The following is a 19,234-nucleotide window of genomic DNA, read 5'->3' as shown; positions in this document are numbered from 1 at the left end:
CTGAGAGGGAAAGTTTTAGAGATGCACCTACAGGGAGCGTAAATTGTTGGCCAGGCGGATGGGGGGTATTGGGGGGGCAGGTTTGGGCCTGTTGCGCTTTTCCATCCCCCACCATCACATTCCTCACAGGTATTCCCAGACGACCCCTTGAAACACCACCCAAAGCACATATCTCAGACATTGCTCGGACCACCTCTGCTAAGGCACATCTGGAAGCTGAATTCCGAGCTGCCATTTTCAGCATTGCAGCGATGTGAATAGGGCGCTGCATTCACACCCCCGGGGGCAATGAAAAACTTTCACACAGTTACAGATACTCTCTATTACACCTTTTTAGCCTTTTGAGTTGAATATAGCTCCTCCATCGTCGTGATCCAGTATAACTGCATGTGCTATTCAACACCAGTGTGCTTTCATTACCATTTCAGATTTGGCATCTAATGTTCCAAATGGGAATGAAGATTAAAACAAGCGTAAAAAAAGCAACTCATGGCTGATAATGGCATTTGATGGGCTTCAGTCCACATATACTCAGTATGTGGTATCAACTGTCAGGCAATTACATAGAAACATGCCTGAGCCACTTTGTGTTCTCCAGGATTTCTGTGTCTTTCTAAATGTAACTTGGAAGCTTTTTGTAGAATCTGATATTAGAGAAACATTTTAGAACCTACCTTTCCTAAACAATGATCAAAGAGTAAACAAAGGTTGAATGAAGCTTGACCATCATGTAGACACTTCGTTTTCGGGTGGACCTGTTTTTTGGAATTATAATCAAACTGAGGCTGAGCCGAGATAGAAATAATCCATAAACTTACTATTTAATACTAACCTTCCTTCGCCTCCATAAACTACCATTTACACCCCAATACTTTAGAAAGATGAAGTTATAATTAGCGTTTTGTAAGACTGCCACATGGCAAATTTGGAAGGTATAAATATTTGAGATAGAGCCAAGAAAAAAAGAGGCAATTTACTGTAATTGCCCCCAATCTAGCTCAACCATGAATTAAATATCTGTGATTGACATAACAAAATGCAACATCAGAAAGCTGTGCTACTATCTACAAGCAAAATAAATAAATAAACAAAAAAACATTTAAAATTAATAAATAAATACATTTTTTAGAAGTACAATAAAAAATACCATACAAAATATATCCACACTATATTAAAACAAGCGTAAAAAAAGCAACTCATGGCTGATAATGGCATTTGATGGGCTTCAGTCCACATATACTCAGTATGTGGTATCAACTGTCAGGCAATTACATAGAAACATGCCTGAGCCACTTTGTGTTCTCCAGGATTTCTGTGTCTTTCTAAATGTAACTTGGAAGCTTTTTGTAGAATCTGATATTAGAGAAACATTTTAGAACCTACCTTTCCTAAACAATGAACAAAGGTTGAATGAAGCTTGACCATCATGTAGACACTTCGTTTTCGGGTGGACCTGTTTTTTGGAATTATAATCAAACTGAGGCTGAGCCGAGATAGAAATAATCCATAAACGTACTATTTAATACTAACCTTCCTTCGCCTCCATAAACTACCATTTACACCCCAATACTTTAGAAAGATGAAGTTATAATTAGCGTTTTGTAAGACTGCCACATGGCAAATTTGGAAGGTATAAATATTTGAGATAGAGCCAAGAAAAAAAGAGGCAATTTACTGTAATTGCCCCCAATCTAGCTCAACCATGAATTAAATATCTGTGATTGACATAACAAAATGCAACATCAGAAAGCTGTGCTACTATCTACAAGCAAAATAAATAAATAAACAAACAAACATTTAAAATTAATAAATAAATACATTTTTTAGAAGTACAATAAAAAATACCATACAAAATATATCCACACTATGAATTCTGTATATTAAAGATAAAATAAATACAAAATATATAAATTAACAAAACAAAACTAAAATTAAACTCATATAAAAATTATGTATTATTTACCAAAATATTTTGTCTAATAACTGGGTAACACATGTTACGACACTAAATAGTGTGAGTTTGAAAAACCACAAATTGGACAACTATTTTGTGAAACAGTATTTGCTGAAACTGAAAAAAAAAACAGATACTATCTCTGAATGACATCAGATGGTCAAGTGAGTCTTTCGTTAAATGGCACATTTCTAGAGTTCAAGGTCTAAAGTTTCTAAAGTTCAAGGTCAATTTGTGTGTCATGTTTAGGGAGCAAAATTCATAACTTAACTTGGCAGTCTATTTTTTTTTCTTCCCAGTAGTGTTCATACACTCATATTTAGACAAAGTACATAGATATTTCATACAGACCTTCGAGCTTAGCCTCCCTTATCCCACAAGGCTTTACCAGGGGCCCTATATCTCCTCAATCTTTATTCTATGACTCCCATAATGCTGTGAGGAATGCACTGTATAGGCTGAAAAAGCAATGAAAACCATCATCCTTTGTTTTAATGTAGATTTTAGTGAATCATTACAACGAATCAAGAACATATAGACCCTGGATCTACTTGACCAAAAATGTAGCCTCAAGATATTTATGCCGTCTCTAATGGGCCAGTCTCAAATTACACAACAAAAAGGTTGAGGCTGGTTCTTTTGAACATATTTTGCCTTTCCCACATTTCCACATATTCACATTTACAGGAAATGCATCCGTCGTCACCCTCTGAACAGCCATCTCCATGCATCACAAAAGTTCATGCCTACAATTAAACTTCTACTGATAAGACATGGATGACTGCTTTTCACAGTCACTCGACCACAAACGGCCATATAAAAGAACCAAGGATCTCACTATACGTCCCACAACATTCCAAGAGGCGTTTTCCTCAGAATGAACAGCGGCTCTGTCCATCTTCACTCAAGCACATGGAGGCACACTGATCTCTTGTTCGGAAATGACCTTATTGGCTGGTTTGAGGTGAAGCTGAAAGAATTTAATGTCTCTCTTGTGGCATCTTCAACTAGGAATCACATGGCCTGAGTATGAATCTGAGAAAACTGTAGTGGCCAACACTAAGAACACTACGTCTTTCAACACATACATACTCAAAGTGATATGGACGGCGATGATACCATCTTCTAGTTAAATTCAATTTCGCCTTGCCTCAAGTCATAATAACTTTTAAGAGCTTAATAAAAGTTAGCTGTAACTGTCAGAAATCAAGGCATGTCAAGTGATTTTGTTTAACGCATTGGGAAAATGTTGAGCACTGTGCTGTTTCAGCTCTAGGAGGAACACACCCAGTGAACATGTTTGTTTACTGCTTAGCAAAAGACACCTCAATCTTCCCTGTCATCATGTGTAATTGCAACAGTCTTCTTAAGAATGAGTTTTGGCTGAAGCATCTACTAGACAAACTGCTTCACAATATTACCAAGGCAGCAAAAGCGCTTCCTCAGACAGTATTTAGCTGAAAACTGTTTCCACGTAGCACGCAAATATAATAATAGATGGTGCTTTATTCTGAGTGCTTGAACTAATTTGTTTTTCCTCTTCACATCAGCACCTGTCTAAACACTGAGAGAAACTATTGTTCTCCTGTCCCCGCTGTGTCCGTCCATGACGGATCTATTGGAAAGGGTGCCTCTCTTCCTCAGAAATGTGTGTCAGATTCAATAGTGGACACGGCCGTGGTGAGGGTTGTGAAGATGGTTCTTGACGCTCTGCAGTGTAAAGAAACGAAGGTTTGGGAGCATGCAAAGATAATTACAGCAGCACACCAGTGGAACTTTCACTACATAAACTTGTAGTGAAAGTTCTTCAGAACAAACAGATAGATAGATAGATAGATAGATAGATAGATAGATAGATAGATAGATAGATAGATAGATAGAATATACTATACACTAGAGGCATGTTTGGACTAGTAAATTTAAGTTTTAAAGCTGCATCTCCTTTCCTAGTAATACCAAAAGTACACTTAAATTAGGCCATGTTGTTTTATGAAAATAGATTTTGCATACATAAATTATACACTTAATAGGATCACTTAAACATGCCATATGACCTAACACTGAAGACTAACCAACCCAGTCAAATCAGTCTTGCCTCTAGTCATCCATGTGCTTAGGGTCTGTATGGAAAATGGATATCTACACTTTACAAGTCTTCACAAAGTACATTACAATAAAGCATCAAACAAACATTCATAGACGTCCATAATAAAAAAATTGCATGCCAAAATAGACTAAAAGAGACTTTTAAAAAAGTTTTAAAAACAGAAAAGAAAATCTACATCCTAATTATTATTAATTTATCGACTTACATATATCTGCATTTTTATTATTCTACATACACATGGCGAAAAGTGTTAAGAAAAGTTTTTAAACACTTAATCTGTAAATAATTATACTTGCAAAGTTTCTCATAGCTCCAAAAAAAATCACTTGATTCATTAAAATGAATGAACGCGCGCACTTACCCTCAAAATCAGACAATATCCCCTCCAGATGGTCATTGACTGAGATATCTGACATCCTGACTTAAGTCCAGGGAAAACTTCCAGCCTCAGTGGCACGCAATCACAAGAAATAAACAGCACAAAACCTCTTAAAAGATTTTCAAGTTTATCCGACGATTTTTGGGTCGTACATATATCTGCATTTTTATTATTCTACATACACATGGCGAAAAGTGTTAAGAAAAGTTTTTAAACACTTAATCTGTAAATAATTATACTTGCAAAGTTTCTCATAGCTCCAAAAAAAAATCACTTGATTCATTAAAATGAATGAACGCGCGCACTTACCCTCAAAATCAGACAATATCCCCTCCAGATGGTCATTGACTGAGATATCTGACATCCTGACTTAAGTCCAGGGAAAACTTCCAGCCTCAGTGGCACGCAATCACAAGAAATAAACAGCACAAAACCTCTTAAAAGATTTTCAAGTTTATCCGACGATTTTTGGGTCGATTTATGATGCAACAAAAAAGTTGCGATTCTGGTGGGAGTCGTTTCTCATCTGAGAGCGCAGAGCAGAACGTCAGATTTAAGACACCCAAAAGCAGACAAACCATCTGATAAACCCTCCTCCTCCCTTTGAGTCCTGCCCCCTCACGAACAGAGTGGTGGGTAAAGTGACTCCCCACTCTGCGGCTACACCTGGAAAAGGCAAGTCTGTCCCCCTTCGTTTGCTATTTCTGTTTATTTGTGTGTGGGGAACATGCGTAGGCTACCCCCCTCTGAGAACATAGTTCAGCTTCTTAGGTAATTCTATTTAATTCTATTCTATCTAATTATGTTTCTTACACCTACATTTTTACTTCCAGAGAAAACACATGCAGTTGGACTTTTTATTGAGCCGTTTTATTGGACTTTATTTATTTAAAATAAATAGTTTATATATATTTGAAGTTTAAAAGAACTGCACTTATTTGAATTATTGTTTTTTGTAACAATGCCAACGTCTTTACTGTCACTTTTAGTCAATTTCATTCGTCTAAATAAAAAAGTATTAATTTCGTAAAAAGACGACGACAACAACAACAACAAAAAACCGTACTGACGCCAAACTTTTGAATGCTATATTGTAGTGTCATAATGCAACAAGCTATTTATTTACATTTATTTTTCATTTATTTTAACTGTGTGTGTTTACGAAATTAATTTTTATTTAGGCGAATAAGATTGATTAAAGTCACAGCTTGCAATCACAAAAGCAGATAGATAGATAGATAAATTAAACAAATTATTGATTTAAAAAAATATGTATATACTGTATTTGAAATATATAAGTTTTTTAAAGTAATTAATACTTTTTACTATTTATTTATTTATCTTTCCATTTGCTTTTGTGATTGCAAGTTGTGACTGTTCAAGGTACTTTGAAAGAAGAGTTAAGGACTTACCTGTCCTGGATTAACTCATGAATTGACCCCTTTCAAACAAGCTCATTGCTGTGTGGTTATCTGATAAGTCCAGAGGGCCATGTTCATGTCAGTGTAGTGAAGAGCAAGAGGAATGCTTGTTTTGTTCTTATTAGATGCATATTTGCTGCACTGTATGCTTATTGTGCATAGATACTGTTGAGAAAATGAAAAGGAAACCTCATGTAATATTGTGTGTGTCGGCCTGAATAAAAAAGTGATTTCTAGCAATGCAATTACACTCAACTGTAGCAGTATAACAATAAGTCTTAGATCAGGAAACATCTTCAGAAGGTTTAATTCATTGTGGAGCTGAGGGATAACAGAGAGTTCCTTTTATCTTTCATGGCCTACTTTGATTCTGGTGCTTATTTTCAAGAGATAAGGGTTTTTATTTATATCAGAAACAGGAAATGTGGCAATTAAATGTGGAAGGAGACTAAGAGTGGCCATGTGACTGAGTTCCCAGACTCCACATTTGAGCGTCCATGCAGAGGAGCCAGGCAGTGATCCTCAGTGGCCCTCATTAGCCATATGAGTGTAGTGTGCTAGGGATTAAAGTCACGTAGCCTTTAATACTCTGTCTGACAGGTTCTGACTGTAGGCGAAGAGTTTCAGTGCTTTGGAAGAGAAGTGAGTCCTTGAACCGTGCCGCTAACCACCTCTGTCAAATTACATGGGTGTCCGAGGAACAACAATTTCTGGAAGTTGAAAAGTGCAATTCTATGTATTCGTGAGATGAGCCGAAATGAAAGGAAGGGAAAGGATTAGATTGTGTGGTGTTTGTATTGTCAGCTATTCTCCTCCATGTCTAAAGAGCACTGAAGTGGTAACGGATTTGTGAGGGTAAAAATAGATTTGGTTCTTGTCAGAGAGATCCATTCTATCATAGTAAAAACTTGATTTCAAGCGTAATTATTGTGCTCTCTGAACTAGGGCCTGATGTCCTAGTTCCCCATGAACATTTCCCAAAAAGTTTCATGGGGTTCCCAGAATTTAAACAAAAGACCTTTGCAACTTTTAAACAAATTACCATTCATGGGATACGTGTTTATGCAATATATATTAGACCTTTTAAAACAGCCTTTTTTTTGCATACATCAGAGGTAAACAGTAAATGTCAGAGAACTAGTAAACACAGCTGCTGCAGCAGAAAATTACTCATAAACTCTCTCAATTTCCTGCACGCTGTAATTGACTGAAATGCTTCTCAAAACATTTGGGGTGCATTTAATCCTAGCTCACAGTTACTTTCCCATACCAAATAAATAAGCTGGAGGTTCTTAAGCATTGTTTCAAAGGTCATGACCAAGGTTTTATAATGTTATGCATGTCATTGTTAATTCACATGATTTATCTATACTAAAAAAAATAATTAAAGCAGATTTTGGTAGGATTTGTGACCAATAGCTGAAAAATAGTCTATATGTTTTGTATACATACAGTACTGTTTTTTTTATGCTCACCAAGACTGCATTTATTTGACCAAAAATATAGTAAGAACAGTCATATTGTGAAATATGTTTACAAATTGAAATAACAATTTTCTTTTTTGATATGCGCATTTCAAAATGTAATTTATTCTTGTGGTGGCAAAGCTGAATTTTCAGCAGTCTTCAGTGTCACATGATCCTGCATTCTAGAAATCATTCTAATATGCTGATATGGTGCTCACAAAATTAATTATTATTATAAATGTTGAGCTCAGTTGTGCTTAATATTTTTGTGAAAATGTGTGATATGTTTTTCAGGATTCAGTGAAAGTACCAGCATTGATTTGAAATAGAAACCATTGATAACTTATTTGCTGTCATCTTTTTGTTTTATCAATTTAATGCATCCTTGCTCAATAAAAATTTAATAAAAATGTACAAAAAACGAAAACAAAAAAAATTACTGACCCCAAATATTTAGAATACTAGTTTTATTTTGGCACAGGTTAGTATGTTACAGTTTTCACACTGCTCACATAAGCAGCATATAGAACTGAGCATATTTTTGCCATGCACAGCATGCTCAAATCAGCAAAAAAGTGAAAAATTGCTCTGAAAGCTATTTGTCAATATGATCTTTTGCAGTTTAGGCTTTTATGAAGTGTGAATGATTTTAGTTGATTTTGGTGTAGCTTGATGCAGTGACAGGCACACAAACTCTATTAATTCATTAAATCTAACTGAATGCAGACGATTTCCACAGTGTGTTGCTCCAGATTGTATATTATTTTTTATAATTTTGTATATGAATTTATGGCAGTTTTTTTTTTAACAAAATGGTCAATGTAGAATATCAGAAGTAATTTTATTTTCTGTATAAAGCCACACCAACAAACACACCGTCACTTTGAAAGCTCAACACAAATCTGTTGCTGCCTTTACGCTATTGCTTCTCCCATACATTTTTATCAGGTTTTTTATCATATTTGCAAGGCAGGTATACACTGACAAACTCCTGGCAGTATCAAAACCCAGCAGTGTCATGGTTTTCATCTTCCAGCTGCTACTTTGAGCACAGACCGAGATGAATGATTTCAGACCGGCGCATATCAGCGAGCAGAATATCTTCTGTAGCAGATGCGCAGACATCCACTGAAGCGGGCAATTACGTGAAGGGCTGTGCAGGTTAAGTCAGGCTCATTGGCTGGACGGTGGTTGACCTTTGACCTCACCCGCCTCGGGTCACAGATAAGGTGCTGTCACCGAGGTATGTACTCTTCAGAAGACAGTGTTAACATTGTGTCCATAATCTGCTCTTAAAGAGGTGAAATGGAGACTTTTCAACCCGGCGAGCCAATCATCTTGAAATCAGCTCTGGCACCTGTGGCTGCAGGGCATGCATACCTGTGAGCATGTTGTCACTACGGCTGACAGCGCCGCGCGGTGAAATATTTTTTCAGATTTCCTCGGCGATCAACAACATCAGCCCCCTCGCTCCCATTTTTCAGTTACCGACTTCGCATTGTCGCTGTTGAATTATTCAAGGCGCGATGGGAGCGCCGCGCTGACAGGAACAGGAGATTAATATTTGTCATGCTCTCTGATACGGTGCAACTGACCAGAACAGCAAATGGAATCTGATCAAGGAGGGCAAAGCAGTGTATGAGAGCTTTCCCGCTGTGCACTCCCTCTCCCCATCATACTCTTCCTCACAGCTGCCTCCAGCCAATACAGATAGAGGTGAGATGCAGCACAAATCACTGGAGTTTTCCCCCAGTATCCAATTATATCCTCTGCAGAGATAGAGCGCTGTGTCGTTGCGAGAAACCGGAGCGAACTGAACGTGTTGCAGGCATTTTCTTGTTTTATTGTGTGCGCCTGGTTGCTTTCTCAGGGCGTAAATCACCAACACAGAGGCTAATATCTGTGTTGACACTGCTAATTGATTGATCCCTTTGGGAGCTGCACCTAAAGCAAAAGGGTGATGGGCCGGCTGTCATCTAACCCTATCCAGAAATCAACTGGCTGACAGGCAGGAGAAATCTAGCCTCTGGCCTCTTAGTTCCCATCATTCCTGTGACCTCCTAATCATTATCACCATCTGCCGCATTGCGCTGACACAGTCAAGCATGACAAAGCTACTGGGGGTAGAGGATCGTGAGCTTTAAAGACACAAGAGCCAAAAGTGGGGTCATATGTGTTACGTAAGGACACATTCAGAACCTGGTGCCCAGGTGCAAACAAGTCAGCCGAAGACCTGCTTTCATTCGGCTAGTATAAACGTGGGATTGTTTGGAAGAATAGTTTGCCACCTGGTACAATGATTTGAAATACTAATATGATTTAAAGGGATAGTTCACCCAAAAATGAAAATTCTGTCATTACTTACTCACCCTCACGTCGTTCCAAGCCACTAAGACCTTCGTTTATCTTAGGAACACAAATTCAGATATTTTTGATGAAATCTGAAAGCGTTCTGACCCTGCATGCATGTGATGCTGTTGTCTCAGGAGTAGCGCTATCAAATGATTAACCGCGGTTAATCGCATCCAAAATAAACGTTTTTGTTTACATACAGTAATATATGTATTGTGTACTGTGAATATTTATGTATATATAAATACACACACACATACAGTGTTTTGAAAATATTTACATGTTTTACTAGTGCTGTCAAATGATTAATCGCATCCAAAATAAGTTTTTGTTTACATAATATATGTGTGTACTTTGTATATTTATTATGTGTATATAAATACACATTCATGCATGTATATATTTAAGAAAAATATGTTACGTTTATATATTAAATATGAATATAAATATATACATGTAAATACATGTAAATATTTAAAAAAATATATGCTGTATGTGTGTGTCTTTTTATATACATAATAAATATACACAATACACACACATATACTGTATAATGTAAACAATAAATTTTATTTTGGATGCGATTAATCGTTTGACAGCACTAGTTTTTACATGCATAAATTTATATCCATATAATTTATATTATATATAAAAATATTTAATATATATAAACAAGATATTTGTCTTAAATATATACATGTATATATACAAACAAACAACATATACACAAAATCCATTCAGTGAATATGTTTTTCAAATTGCATAAATTCTTTTCTCTCCCACACACAACCACCACCAAAATTTGATGTACCCACAGGCCAATTTGCACGTTTATGAACTCTTTTCAAAATTGTTAAAATTAGATTCAAAACATAATACAAAACTGCATATGATGGCAATTTGCTATATTTCAACAATTATAATGCATCTAAAAAAAATTTTATACTTTCAAAACAAATAGATTTAGCTGAACCTACATTAGGTGTTCGTCTTTCGATTTCAGTACTGTCTATATAAAAATGGACATCTTAGGAATTATTTTGTACTGTAAAGTAAAAATGGACTATTAAATGCTAAACAGTAGACAGCAGTCAATCTTGTTTTGTAAAGAAATGTAACAAAAGAAAACATTGTTGCTATCAGTTGTTAGTGGTTATGATCATTGTTTTATGAGTGACTTTTGTGTGTTTGTTTAGTGACAAGCTTTGCTAGTGTTATGGAAGAATGACTTGATTCGAGATTTTTATGAAGTGTTTTGGTCATTTTTGTATTTTACTGCTGGGCTATTGACGCTTAAAATTGGTAAGGAGAACTGTGTGAAGAAAATTTTAACTATTATTGAAATGTGTCCTAGTGATAAATAAAATTGAGTTGTATTCGCCTGTTCACATGATCTCAACATGGCCCCATGAGGTGACGCACTCTGTGTAAAATAAAACGCCTTTTATTAGATTACTGATATGTGTGCTTGCATATGACTGTATACAATTTTTAAACATTTATCAAAAATACATTTAATCTATATGTAAAATTATTTTGAACACTTTGCAAATTTGCAGTTGATCTTTTTGGATTATTTTCTGACTTGTTCGAATCAAATGCAATTGATTCAATGCATTCTAAATGATCATCTCTGCCATTTCTACAGCAATATCATCAACTCTTAAGGCCAATTGGGCATGTGATGTCCTCTTCACAGAATTAAACATGATGCAGTGTAACCTGTGCAGGGGTAACTGGATAACTTACAATGGCTGAATTCCAGTTCTTACTGTGGGCTCCAAACCAAAGCATGCGTGACAGATGTTCAACGTCATGTCGCTGTCAGACAAAATAACAAGAATTTTGTCAGCCACCCAGACAATTTTGCAATAGCTTTGCTGTGAGGGCATGTTGTTCTCTTAGAAAACCACACTTTTAAATGTATTGGTATAACATGCTACAGATGATTACATAATGCCTATTGTAATAAAACATATTTATATTTACTATATGGACCAATAAGAGTATGCTGTATTTAAATATGTATAATACATATACATATAAATGAATATTTGTATACATGCAAATGTGGTTGTATGAAGTACCTGTGTGTGATACAGTCAGTGTTACAAAAGATTTCTATCTTAAATGTGACTGCGGACCACAAAACCAGTCATAAGGGTCAGTTTGTTTTTAACTGAAATTTATACATCATCAGAAAAGCTGAATAAATAAGCTTTCCATTGATGTATGGTTTGTTATGATAGGAACATATTTGGCCGAGATACAACTATTTGAAAATCTGGAATCTGAGGGAGCAAAAAGAAAAAAAAAAAAATATTGAGAAAATCACCTTTAAATTAGTCCAAATAAGGTCCTTAGCAATGCATATTACTAATCAAAAATTACGTTTTGATATATTTGCGGTAGGAAATTTACAAAATATCTTCATGGAACATGATCTTTACTTAATATCCTAATGATCTTTGGCATAAAAGAAAATCCATTATTTTGACCATACAATGTATTGTTGGCTATTGCTGCAAATATATCCCAGCGACTTAAGACTGCTTTTGTTTTCCAGGGTCTCATGATGCTTAAATGTTAAATGTGCCTTAAATGTTATTTAGTAAAATATTCTGATGTAGATTAGAAAATATGGAAAAATTAAGATTAAAAATTATGATTAGACATTAAGGGACTTTTACTACATTCATTTGGCAAGACTTGTCTGAATTAAGATTGTCATGATTCAGTAATTCAGTGATTCATGATTTAAGATTCATGATTCAGTACGGTCTATAAATTTGTCTCTGATTATTTTCAAAGTAGATATGATAGTTTTTTTTAACTAATCATCACTTTTCAACTAGTCATCGTCTCAACAATCCTGTTTTTATGTATATGCAGCATTATTTGTAATGCATCATCTGTGAGTTGTTGTGTTTGATGATATTTTCAGTGAAGAAGTGAGATAAGAGCTGTTTGGCATAAAAGAAAAATCAATCATTTTGACCCATACAATGTACTTATGGCTATTGCTAAAAATATACCTGTGCTGCTTGCCAAGACTGTTTTTTATATAAACCAAAACAATACCCATTCTTGTCTTATAGGACAACTTTGATTAACTTTTTTGATCCACTTCAAATGTTGATTACAACATCACAGTTTACACAAAATATTAAGCAGAACAACTGTTTTCAACATTTATAATACTAAGAACTGTTTCTCGAGCAGCAAATCAGCATGTTAGAATGATTATGCGACACTGAAGACTGGAGTAATGGCTGCTGAAAAGCTAGCAATGCCATCACAGAAATAAATTACATTTTAAAATATATTAAAATAGAAAACCGGTGTTTTAAATTGTGATAATGTTTCACAATTTTACTGTTTTTACTACTACTTTTTTTAATCAAATAAATGAGCCTTGGTGAGCATAAGATGCTTCTTTCAAAAAATGTAAAAATAAATAAATCTTACAAACCCCAAACTTTTTGAATATTATAGAGTGTTTGCATCTGTGTATCATATCAGACAGACATCAAAACAATATATGTGTGTGCATGTGTTTGTGTTCTTCTGATGCTTATTTGATATGCATTCTAAATGACCAAAATAAATCAAATCTACATAAAATAAAATAAAAACAGACGAAATACTGAACAACCACAACCAAGTAAATAATAACATTACATTCAAAAGAGGATTACATTTTAAACAAGGATTATTTCTCCAAATCACTTGATCATTTAAAGCAAATATCTTAACTAGAGATTGTTCAGTGACTTTTTCCAACTAATCTTTTCACTTGGTAAAAAGCTCCTTGCTGCCATCTGCTGGTGAAAGGAGTAGTGTTGTGCATTGCATAGTAGGCTACATTTAATCCAAGACGACCATCTGATTGGTATTAAGCAGAGCGTTATTGATTAATTGTTTGATAATGCATATGCAGAGTCTACCGCATCTTGTGACGCAGTGGGGGCAATCTGATAACAGAGTCGTATACTGATTTGTTTGCACTATATACATAAATATCATGCTCATAATAAATGGAATTCAAATATCAAAGCCACTCTAAAACTTTTAAATTATGCATGCATTACAGCAGACCTTACCATAAAGGAACAGCACTCTGTGTAGAGAAGGAGGGGGTTCAGTGTGGGCAAAGAATTTGACTTTAACTGGATCCACAGCACAGTCAGACAGGTTGATAGATGAGCAGCAGGTAACCAGGCTTGGTGCAGAGCACAAAGGGCATCTCTTCAGAGATGTGGGGGTAGGTAAGACCTAGTTGAGATGTGTGCCATGAGCCTGAAAGCATAAATGATTTGTTGTGTTAGGAAACAAAATGCATTTTTGATAAGCAAAGCTAAAGGAACGCGGCACCTGTCACAACCTCAACAAACACCTTCCTTCACTCCAGAAAAAGAATAGCGTGCATTCAATCGTTCAGCCTCCATACAAATAGCCATTTGTAGAGAAGAACTAAAATCATCATTGTGAAATTCTTTGTTGTAATCAGGATTTTTTTTTGCCTTATTTTCCAGTAAAAATTACCAAAAAAATTTGTTTTTGATTTTGAATATGAAAATATTAAGATTTTGCATGTAAATTGTTTTGTATATAAACTAAAATATATATATATGGATGAAGAAAAAAAAAATCAAGATAATATTTTGAAAACAAATCTTGTTTTAAACAAATTAACTTCTCCAGTAAATGTTGTTTTAAAGGTTATTTAGATATTTTTTTAACTGGAAGACATAAAGTAAATTGCAGCATTTTACAATAAAGTTTAGTTAAAGTTAGTTAATGAATTAAAATTAAAGCAATACATTTGTTACAGTATTCATTCATCTTTGTTAATGTAAGTACATACAAATACAAATGTTCATTATTAGATCATGTTAGCTTAGGTCCATTAGATAATATTAGCAGATAACCATTTTTTTAAACTGTATTAATAAATGGTCAAATTAGCACTAACTAAAATACATGCTCTACAAGTATTTTCCATTGTTAGTTCATGTCAACCAATGCAGTTAACAAATGGAACCTTATTGTAAAGTGTTACCAAATAATGGATTTTTTTTTCAGTATTCCAGTGATATTTGCATCAACGGGAACACAAAACGTGTAAATACGAAACATAATGGCCTGAACGTGAGACATTGGTATCACATTCACACTGTGATATGTAATATTGACGTCCTTCTCTTGTATGATTACCTGCAGACTGATGTGACAGCGACAATGACAGCGCAGCAGAAGCTGAGAGGCAATCACCATGCCAAAGGTAACATCCATTCACCCGCTCTAATTAAATGCCATTGTCATGTCAGCAGGGATCCAATCTGCAACATACACACGACATGTCCGCCTCTCACTGTGAAATAAAACAAACTTCACCTGCATCATCTGCATTATGCTTAAAATAGGCTGTCTGTGGTATAATTGATGATCAGCCATCAGAGTACATTTTTTCCTTTAAAGAAGGATATTTTTCATGAAGACAGAGACAAAACGTTTGACATTTGTGGCTCCGCTGCATGGCATAACAGTCTTATTTTTCTTCTCAGTTCCAGGTTTTGCAGTTGCCAGTGTTTAAACAACATTACAAAACCGTTTTCCGTGCAACACCATAGACAATTCGACAGCTACATATTGACAAAACACAGTTATTTTTTGCTAAGAATTACATAAAATACAAATCTCAGAAGATGCTGGTAAAATACGAGTTGTTTTAGATCTTTTCCCCCCAGTAGGTTTCTAGGCGATTGGAGAACTCTAACAAAAGGAGAAAGTTAACTAAGTGGGAGCAGTCAGCGGAAAGCATTTCTTTCTCACGAATTTCTGAACACTTTTGACGAGTGTGGGCGTTATGCTCCTGAAGGAGTATCGCATATGCATGCCTCTAACGGCGGAGGAGGTAAGGTCTCGACCTTTATTTGAAGAGAAAGTGAAAACTGTCGTGCTGCAATTAAGTTCTCAACAGGCTGTTGCTTCCCCTCCTAAATGTCAATTAACCAAAGTTCAGAGGAAATCAAAGAATGCAGTGAATTTCTTAGTTGAGGGTCATACATTTTTACTGAATAGAGCTAACCTATCTGTGCGATCTTGGTGGGATGATTTTTCTTAGATTCGAAGGTTCTTTAATAGAAGGTCATAGATCATATTTGAGCTGTGGAAGATTTCTCAACAATCATAACCTTCCCAAGGTCTGCAAACCTCAGGAATGCTATATTTTTAAAGGTCATCTTCTGAAGCAGCAATAAAATATATGCATTACTGTAAAATGAGGAGCTGTGTTTTGGTGTCCTTTGTATAGGGCATGTCAGCTATATACAATCTATAAACACAGCCATCAGGAAATGGACATTGAGAAGATTGAGGAGGTCTTGCAGAATGAGTCCCTAATGAATGTTGACCCTAAACATTGACTGTCAGCTAAAATATACTTTTGTATCTTTTCTACTATAATGTGTGTGTGTGTGTGCATGTGTGTGTGTGTGTGTGTGTATGTATGTATATATATATGAGCAATATCGCTCGAGTACTCGAGCGATACCGGCTCTATATCAGCATGGCAGCATGGCGGCCAGAGGCGCGAGGCAATCACAGCCGCTGATATAGAGCCGGTATCGCTCGAGTACTTGAGTGATATTGCATTTATACAACAGTTCGACAGAACATGTGTGTAATTAAACAAGAAACAACGGAGTGCCTAATAAAACCCTCTCTTTTGTGCGGAACTACTTCCTTCCGCCACGGATTCAAAGTTGACAGTTAAACATACGTCACTTTTAGAATTCGTATCAAGGGCATGTGCTGCTTCAGTTAAAAGATATAAATATTAGAAGATATTTTGTAAATTTCCTACCGTAAATATATCAAAACTTAATTTTTGATTAGTAATATGCATTGCTAAGAACTTCATTTGGACAACTTTAAAGGTGATTTTCTCAATATTTTTTGCACCCTCAGATTCCAGATTTTCAAATAGATGTATCTCGGCCAAATACTGTCCTATCCTATCAAACCATACATCAACGGAAAGCTTATTTATTCAACTTTTAGATGCATTTGTATGAATCTCAATTTCGAAAAAATTGACCCTTATGACTGGTTTTGTGGTCCAGGGTCACATATATATGATATGTTGTACTATACATTTACATTTGTTGTGTTTTAACAGATGCAACCATTTTTTAAAACTATATTAACAAAAGCACTTAACAAAATATAGTTTGGGGTTAGTAACATTTTTTTATTAATACTTTTATTCAGCAAAGGCGCAAGAAATTGGTTAAAAGCGCCAGCAAGGATGTGTGTGTGTGTGTGTGTGTTTTTTTTTTTTTACTTTCTATTCCTAAAAAATCCTGAAAAAAACATGTATCTCAGTTTCTGGAAACATATTAGGCAGCACAGCTGTTTTCAACATGACAATAAATATAACATGTTAATAAGAAGAAGTATGTCTTGATCACTAAATCAACATATTAAAATGATTGCTGAAGAATTATGGAGAAAAATTGCCGAGCTTTGCCATCACACTTTTAAAATATAATTATATTTACATTAAAATATATTAAAATTGAAAACCATTATTTGAAATTGTAATAATGCTTGACAATATAACTATTTTTACTGTATTTTTGACCAAATAAATATATAATCAATCTTTGAAATAACAGTTTAGATATTAGCAGATGTTTGTAAAGAAATAATAGCAGGTGTTATTGTAACAAAGCAGCTCGGTTTCTATTGTACCTCAGTTGTCATGGTAAAATCTTTCTCTGCAACAAGATAAGGGCACAATTACACGTCTCCATGAGTGATGGTGCTTCCATCTTAAGTGTTTGGTTAACATGTGAGCGGTCGCAAGTTCAATCCACAATGGGGTCAAGCCCCGTTATGCTAGAAAATATGATGCGTTCCGATAACAGGTCCCCAGTTTACTCGTTTGTCGGAGCAAAATATAGAATGGAAGAAAGACTATCTGTTTTCACCTGCCACCAGACTCTTAAATCCATTTACTCCTATAACTGCCGTAATTAGACCTCTTATCAGGATTATAGCCATTAGCCTTTGACAAGGAGGGCTTTAACGGCAATTAACTTGGAAATAATTGACCACACTATAATTGGTTTCATTCACACAAAGAAGAGGGGAAGTCCCCAGACAATGTTTTGCCATCAATGCTTTTAAGATTGCGAGCAAAAATGTCGATTTGCATGCGTCTGCTCCGCACAGCCGTCGACTTAAACTATTCCAGCTGAGTATGCTCATGCTTCGTATGTGCTACATCCTAGAAAAGGCTGGAAATGTCTTAATAAATCACTGTAACATTGATGTTGAGTGTCACTGTTTGTAGTTTTTTTTAATTTATTCAGCACAAACATGCATGCAGATGTACATCACCCTTTTGCCACCTCTGGTTTCTTTCTGTATCATGAATGCAGATTATGAGTATATTTTCTTTTCTTACTATTAGTGAGATCAAAAGCTCTATGAAAGGGTCATATCGAATTTATTTTTTTAACCTCATAAGCTCATCAAATCTACATTTATTTGATCAAAAATACAGTAAATTATTAAAATTTAAAACACAATTTAAAGTATATGAAAATAGAAAAATTGTCAACAGTCAGGACTCCAGCCTTAAGTGTCACATGATCCTTCACAAATCATTCTTTAGTGAATAGAAAATTAAAAATAACAGCATTTATTCAAAATAGAAATGTTTCGTAACAAAATACACTACTGTTCCAAAGTGTGGGGTGAGCACATTTTTTTTCGTTTTATTCATCAAGGATATATTGGGGAAATTTTTTTTAAAAATTTATAAAGACTGTTACTTTTTTCACATGATAGATTATCATGTTTGAATTATTACATATATGCATTTTAGTACCTATGTATGTTATATAAATATATTAACATATACAAGAATAAATTCCCTAGTAAAAAAAAAAAAGTTTGTATAGTAAAGTTTAAACTTTCATACTAAGTATAGCTAAAATCTATTAACATTTACTGACTGATAACTCGAGACTTACGGTTATAAAAATTATAATTAAACTTTATTTGGCATACTACTTGTGCACAATCCACATTTCTTAATATTAAGTCTAAAATTGTAACAGACGCTGGAGTTTGGTTAGAATCCATGAGCGGAAGTTTATTAAAGGTCAAGGCTTTAAACAGATGTCGATAATCAGGCAGAGGGTCAAAGTCAGAGAAGCAAGCAGATCGTTCGTCATACACAAGGGCAGAGGCAGAGAGAATAGTGGAGAGGCTGGCAATGAGTCCAAACACAAACATCCGTCCTATCAGGCGTCAGAACAAAAGGGGCAGAGTACAAATACCGTGAGTCAAGAAGTCAGGCAGAATCATACACAGGAAAACAATCAGGAACAGAGGAAGAATAACGCTTGGTATGGCAGATCAACTGGCAATACTTCACAATCAGCACATGGACTGGTCTCAGTTTAAATGGGAGTCAAACAGGAAGCGGAGCACAGTCAGTACTTGGGCGAGGGCTCCCTCTGCTGGCTTGGCGTTACA

At 35.2% G+C, this 19,234-nt stretch overlaps 1 protein-coding gene across 2 annotated transcripts in view; it reads right to left on the bottom strand.

The window, feature by feature from the left end:
* The window catches only part of LOC107568113 (septin-9-like), a 69,400-nt gene extending 64,284 nt beyond the window's left edge, over positions 1 to 5,116 (bottom strand). The window contains exon 1 of one of the 2 annotated variants that reach the window (XM_016253975.1): positions 4,750 to 5,116. In XM_016253975.1, coding sequence (XP_016109461.1) covers positions 4,750 to 4,804 — 55 coding nt within the window. In that variant the 5' untranslated portion in view covers positions 4,805 to 5,116. Of the gene's footprint in view, positions 1 to 4,422; positions 4,581 to 4,749 lie in introns of those variants that run through there. The other variant, XM_016253964.1, reaches the window with a different exon arrangement.
* Positions 5,117 to 19,234: the final 14,118 nt, after the last annotated feature.

This window comes from Sinocyclocheilus grahami, unplaced genomic scaffold, assembly GCF_001515645.1.
Source record: "Sinocyclocheilus grahami isolate Dianchi unplaced genomic scaffold, SAMN03320097.WGS_v1.1 scaffold27.1, whole genome shotgun sequence".
NCBI lineage: Eukaryota > Metazoa > Chordata > Actinopteri > Cypriniformes > Cyprinidae > Sinocyclocheilus > Sinocyclocheilus grahami.
The sequence above is the reverse complement of the archived record's forward strand: the minus strand, read 5'-3'. Positions and strand labels throughout refer to the sequence as shown.